This window comes from Columba livia, chromosome 1 (genome assembly GCF_036013475.1).
Source record: "Columba livia isolate bColLiv1 breed racing homer chromosome 1, bColLiv1.pat.W.v2, whole genome shotgun sequence".
In the NCBI taxonomy this organism is placed as follows: Eukaryota; Metazoa; Chordata; class Aves; order Columbiformes; family Columbidae; genus Columba; species Columba livia.
The window spans coordinates 21731808-21738741 of NC_088602.1; the positions used below are offsets into that span (position 1 = coordinate 21731808).

The 6934-nt window shown below is 35.1% G+C and overlaps 1 protein-coding gene across 5 annotated transcripts in view; it reads left to right on the plus strand.

Moving 5' to 3' along the window:
• TNFRSF19 (TNF receptor superfamily member 19) overlaps positions 1–6934 on the plus strand; it is a 62743-nt gene that overhangs the window by 51528 nt on the left and 4281 nt on the right. For all 5 annotated transcript variants that reach the window (XM_021286230.2, XM_065050212.1, XM_065050218.1 and 2 more), the window contains 4 exons: positions 1363–1527; positions 2628–2753; positions 3525–3627; positions 6110–6510. In XM_021286230.2, coding sequence (XP_021141905.1) covers positions 1363–1527; positions 2628–2753; positions 3525–3627; positions 6110–6503 — 788 coding nt within the window. In that variant the 3' untranslated portion in view covers positions 6504–6510. The remainder of the gene's footprint in view (positions 1–1362; positions 1528–2627; positions 2754–3524; positions 3628–6109; positions 6511–6934) is intronic.

A 6934-nucleotide genomic window follows, 5' to 3' on the forward strand; every position in this document is an offset into this window, starting at 1 on the left:
TAACCTAGTAAGTTAGTTCTCTCCTGCTAGTATTATATTGCAGTTAGGACCTGAAACAAATGCATCTATGTACAATTTTATTAGAGATTTTAATGTAGTCTGGCAAACATTTATCTCCCTATTTAAACTTTTGACTGCATGGACCATTTCTTGGGAATTATGGTCTTTAGGTTTTAACTGTAGATTTTCAGGGGGAAATAGGCTTGTTTAACTTATTTTCTAAGTTAATAAAATATGGTTTGTGGTTTTTTAAAAATTTGCTGTCAGAGAAATACTCAATATTTTGTTCCTTTTCTCATAAAATACTGTTTCATTGATGTGAACTTCAAAATAGATTGAAACAGGTGAGTTATCAGAATTCATAAGTTGTTAAAAACAAAAATAAAATAAAAAAAGGACTGTCCAAAGGAAAGCAACAAAGCTGGTGAGGGGTCTGGAGCACAAGTCTGATGAGGAGCAGCTGAGGGAACTGGGGCTGTTCAGCCTGGAGAAAAGGAGGCTGAGGGGAGACCTTGTTGCTGTCTACAACTGCCTGAACAGAGGTTGTAGCATGGAGGGTGTTGGTCTCTTCTCCGTTCTCCCTTCCAGCCTAAATAATTCTATGAATTTAATTTTACAAGACCATTTGTAATTTAAGATAATTTCAATAGTTCTAATAAAACTTTTGATACTTTCTTACTTTCCATGTAAAAGTAACTATGTTTGTCCAAGCTAGAAACATTGTTTAAGTCTTTACTAACATGGATGTAAAGTCAGTCTACTGAATTTTTGCTAGAGATATTGTCTGTATTAAAAAACTATCACAGAACCAAGAAAAGTTAGCACAGTTGAACTCGTAGGTTTGAACCTAGAAATGGCCATGATGTCATGACATCACGCAACCAAACAAAATGGTTTGACCTTTGGCAGCATCTGACCTTTTGTGAGTGTCACAGTTCTCAGAAAGTTTCCACATTAAGGAAAGTGCGTGTATTTGTGACCCCCTCTAGTGGATAGCTTTCTCAACTGTGCACTAGAAAATGTTGTCCGTATTAGATAATCTGACATGATTAAAAATTGAGAAGTCTTTGTTTTCATGGTAAAGATCTGATTCCATTCCCATGGATGGTCTGAATGTGTTTGTGTTCATCTCCACTCATTACCACTCATCTTGCAATATATTTTAATAAGTTTTTTTCGTGATGTGGGTGCTCATAGTTTTATCTATTTATATGTGCAACTGATGTTTATACATTAGCTGACGGAACATCCTTTTTTTTCCTGTGGTGCGAACCTCTTTTATTTCCCATACCTTCATTTACATGAATGTATATTCCTGAAATGTTTAGAGTTTGCCTTAATTCTTATTTAACTTTATTTCAGGTACCACCAAAGTAAACCTTGTGAAGATCCCATCAACTGCTTCCAGTCCTCGAGACACTGCTCTGGCAGCTGTTATATGCAGTGCACTTGCAACGGTGCTCTTAGCTCTTCTTATTCTTTGTGTTATCTACTGTAAGAGGCAGTTTATGGAGAAGAAACCAAGCTGTAAGTTTCCAGTTATTATTGTTTCTTTGTTATGTTTATGTACGTGTATTAGTTTGGCAAATATCTCTGTAAGTAAATAAATGAAATTTCCACAGCATTCAAACAAATTTAGCATTGAGATGAGCAAGCTAGCAGAAGCTCAAAACTGTGTATCCATACATGTTTGCCAGGTCAGTTTGGGTGTTCCAGCTTCTACTGAGAAAATGCTGTGCAGATATCCAGAAAGAATCCAGTTGCATTGATTCTGTGCCATACTCTGTTAGATGCTGCACAGATGTGGACCATTTGGGATCCAAGCTAGGATGTCATTATGGAGTTGCAGTGCTAATGTGGAAATACCAACTTGGAGGATCTGTGCATCACATGCCATTGTGAAACAACTTAGCTCATCAAGATTATGAAAGTGGACAATGCAGATAGCAGATTTTTCATTTAGAATTTTGATTTTTTAGCCATATTCAAGATTAATTAAGTACCTAAGCCAGCATCTAATGAGCACTGGATGTCAAACAATAACAATAATAACTAAGAAGAATCAGTGTTATCACTGCTTAAAGCACAAGCAAAAATTAAAAAAGATTCAGAGAGGCATTGTAAGAATTGTTCCTAACCTAGAAGATGCTTTGCAATGGAAGTTTTAAGAAATTCAGACATAGTGAATTCAAACTTCAGTAAGTGAAATTTAGTAACTTGTTTGCCTTGGCCTACAACTATACAGATTAAAGGAAATCTGCTTTTAATATAAAGCTCTTTAAGATAGCATAAACAAAATCCCAGTGGCTGAAAGCTGAATGTGGAAAATTTCAGATGGGAATCACTGGGGATCATTAAACACTGAGAAGATGTAACAGTGAATAAGATATACTCTCAAATCATCATCAAAATAACAGCAGATGTCTTCCTAGAAGAGGCTGTAGTTGAACCGGCTGTCCTAAGGCTTGTTGCAAAATCTGTGGTTTATATGAAACCACACGATCAGTTGGAAAATGTATGGAAATAGTGTATAGTGTGACATTTAAGTATTCTGTGAAGATACGAGGCTCTGAATAGGAAAAATAGTATAATTTACTAATATATATTTGTATTCATTTTGTCCAAAGGGTCTCTGAGATCACAAGACATTCACTACAATGGCTCTGAATTGTCATGTTTTGATAGACCACAGCTAAATGAATATGAACATAGAACTTGTTGCCAGTGCCAGAGAAGCACATCACAGACATGTGGTATGTTAGGTCTACTTAAAAGTGACTTTATGGCATGATGAACGTTTATCTAACACTTGAGTTGGAACATTTAACTTTAACTACAGAGCTAATGTTGTCAAGTACTCTTTGTCCTAGGCTAATTTCTCAATAAGCACATAGAATTTCCAAGTAGATATTTGGTTATGGTATTTTTTTTTCTGTTTTCATTCCAATGACCTGTCACTTAAAAAAAAAAAAAAAGAAGTTTAAATGTCTGTTATCTCATTTCTTTCTGATAAAAATAGCACTGCATCTGGCTTTGAGACTTGATGTGAAGAATTTGCCAAGCAGTATCTAACAACATGATACAAACTCTAAAGCACATTAAAAATCTGAACAATTCAAATAATTGAGATTTTGTGAAGTAATTTCAGAGCAGATGCATTTATGACATTGACAAATACGTAATTTAAGATAAGAGCACAGGCTTAAGTACCATCCTAATATGTTAACTCAGAATGTGATACTTCCTCTCACATGTATCTAATTGAAAAGTAAATTAATTTAAAAAGTAGATATTCATGACTGGCATCTGTATTAGTCTTGGAGGAATGGCTTGGCTTTTATAAGTAATTCCATTTTAAAGCAATAAATTAAAGAACCCATTTTTTTGCAATAAGATTTTTTTCTTCAATCCATATGTTATAATCTAACTGGGAAACCAATACTCAGGTTTGCAAGGCTATAGAGACTAAGTTTACACAGACCTTTGACATTTTTAATATTTTTAAATTAATTTTCATTCCTTAGGACCAGTTCACTTGATTCCGTCACTGTGCTGTGATGAAACCTGTAGCATGGATCACAGCAGTCACAATTGTGCTTTCCACTCACAGACTACACTTAATGAAAGGTAACTTAGTTTTATAAATGTCTATTAAACATTACGTATTTCTTATGCAGTCAAATTAATATTTATACAGATAGAATAGCTGTTTGGAGTGGAATGGGGGATTTTGATGAACTGTAGCCATATACTTCTATTTTGTGCAAAAACAGGTTTAGGGTGAAAAATGAGTTTGGAGTATTTCTTAATAAATGCTGACATGATATATCCATTTCTCTGACAAAGAAGTGACTTATTTCTCTCACAAGCAGACGGTCCTCTTTCTCCCTCTCCGGGGAGACCTTACAAAAGCCTTCTAGTACCTAAAGGGGACCTACAGAAAAGCTGGAGAGGGACTTTTTACAAGGGCATGTAGTGACAGGACAAGAGGTAATGGCTTTAAACTGGAAGAGAGGAAATTTAGATTAGATACAAGGAATAAATTCTTCCCCATGAGGGCAGTGAGGCACTGGAACAGGCTGCCCAGAGAACTTGTGGATGCCCCATCCCTGGAAGTGTTCAGGGCCAGGTTGGACAGGGCTTTGAGCAATCTGGTCTAGTGGAAACTGTCAAATCATTCTGTGATTTTATGATTATGTGATTATTCTATGGTACCTTAGAGGCTTTGGTGACCTCCTCTTCTGCTGTGGGTTAGCAAGGTGCTGCATAAACCTGCGAATCTGGGAGGATTAAGGTACCATTTAGAAGAGTCATGAAGATTTTCTTTTTTTTAGAAGCTCTTAATGACTGTGAGATTTGAAAGATCTAGTTTTTAATTTCTAACAGATTGTAACCAATAGTTTCTTGTGATCTCCTAAATAAAATACAGTAGTAGAGTAGTTATTTCTACAGCAGTGCTGTGAGCTAAATATATAAAATTTATGGTGTCATTCAGAGTTTCCTGGTTACAGATTTTAACACAGGATGTATTTATTTATTTTAGCTAGAACTGTTTTCCATATAAGGTTTAAATTGGTCTCCAGCTGCCTTGTTCTTATGACCAAATGTAACTAAAAATGTAGAGGCAGCCTTTTCATAGGTATTGTTTATACAAGGTGACTTAGTGACCAAAGTACAAGATACAAAATACCTAAATTTTCTATAATAACTTGTTTAAATACCAGCAAGCTTGAGTCATCCTTTTATACCACTAAGGCTGACAAATTGAAAGTTGTGTACTTTGTGAGGGATCTTTTGGTTAAGGCTTTAAAAATAAATGTCATACCCATACTATGTGGACATCAAAGATCCTGTGGTTCCTTCCAGAAGTAACGGGGTTTGCTTCAATTTCCTTTGCCAAAATAATGTATTTCCTTCAATTGTGGTGCGATGTCCTGACTTTTGGCCTCTTCTCTGAAAATACTTTGTGTGTATATCAAAGCAATTAAAGCATTATGTTTCAGAAATTAGTAAGGCTACTTAAAATTTCTTATAGGCAATGTTAATTTGGGAGGAGTTTTGTCACACTAATTATTACTGTATATTAGACTTAATAAAGCCTTTATATTTTATAAATCTGTACACAGTTTTTGAAAACAAAATGTATTAGTATATTATTTTGGGGTTTTTAATACTTATTTAGGTATACTATAGTAAAAAACACTACTGGGCTTTCAACAGAGATAGGCATGTGTAGTACACTCACACATGTATCACCATGTACCTTAAATACATTTGAGACAGATAACTTTGAGTTTCTATTTCCATTTTCTCCCATTTTCTATTAAATAAAAATGATTCTTGTGAGAACTAAAAATCCTTGTTCTTCACTAATACTCCGTTCTTTCCACATGAAAGACAATACAAGAAAAACTTTTCATGTTTTGAAGGCTAGACAGAAAAACTGAAAAATCTAAAGTGAATGTGTGTTCAGTATGAAGTCACATAGATACAAGGAGTTTCAAACAGTCTTGTGCATTCCCTTTTCCCAATCTGAAGCCACTTTACTTCTTTTACTTCCATTAGATATTTGTCTAGCCTCTGTTTTTCTTGGTTGGTTGGTTGGTTTTGATTTTTTTTTTTAAAAGAAAATCTAATTTTGGAGCTTCCACAGTCTTCTCAAACATCTTTCTTACTGCAATTTAATCTTGTATCTTGTTTTAACCCCTCCATGCATTGTGAACAAACAAATTCCTTCCTCTTTGAAACAGTCTTTGTATCTGAACAGTATTATAGTATTTTTTATCCTATTTCTGTTATTTAGACTATAAACAACCTCAAATGTAGTTCATGTTTTCTAAAACCATGAATTCACAGCATGAAAGGCTCTAGGCATCCTCTTTACTTTCAGTGGTGTTCTCCAGAGTTTTCTTCATTTCCAGATGAAGAATAAACTATTCCTTTTCAAAAGAACTTGTTTGTACAGGGTGCCTCTAGAGTATTAGCATAATATAACCCTGTTAAACCATCTTGAAATACCTGTAATTATTATATTAATAGCAGTAATTACTATACTAATAATATTTTCTGGAATGCTTTTGAAACCATGTCCTTTTTTATCCTTTTGCAGGGCTTCTGATTCTGTTGGAGAAATGATTCCTACTTTCCTTGGGTCTCTTTCACACTCTGCCTGTGGAGACATTTCAGATGCTTGGCCCCTTATGCAAAACTCAGCTTGCTGTGACAGCATTTCTTTCTGTGAATCATATTCAGAAGTGGCCGGAGGATCTGCAAAACCCTGCAGTCCTGAGACTGAAAATGCAGCCACTGTTGAGTCGGATAATAAGCAGGATCTAAGTGAAGTACTTATTTCAGCTAAGGCTCTTGATGGAAACATTGCAAAGTCCTTTGAAATCTCCAAACATAGAACCTGCATAGAAGTTTCATCACTTCGGAACTCAGCGGCTGCTGAAAGCCAGCCAAATACAGAGTGTAATGGAACAGCAAATGGCTCTACAGACTGATAAAGAGGTAAAACCCGTAACTACAAAGGAGTGAGAATGAGTACTCAAGGCACGTAGAGCTAGATAAAAATAGAATTGTAAAAAGTTGTAGGGTTAGGATGTTTTTCCTTAGGTTACACCTAGCTGTTGCTGAAAGGAATTAAAACTCTACAAGAGATCCAACAGTTTTGTATTTTTAAATTATTGAGTGAATTTGAATAGTGTAACCTTGAGAGAATGTGAACCAGAATACAGGGGTAAGTCTGTACACCAGTTAGCTTTTATTAGGTTTCTCCATTTAATTTCCAGGGAAAGAAAATCGGTTTAATAGCCTTATGACCAGACTGTAATGTGAAGCTAGTCTTTGTTTATGAGGGAAGAACTGAGAACTTGTCTTTGCTTACTGTACACAAGGCATAAAAGACATGGCAAGTGTTCATCAAAAAGTATTT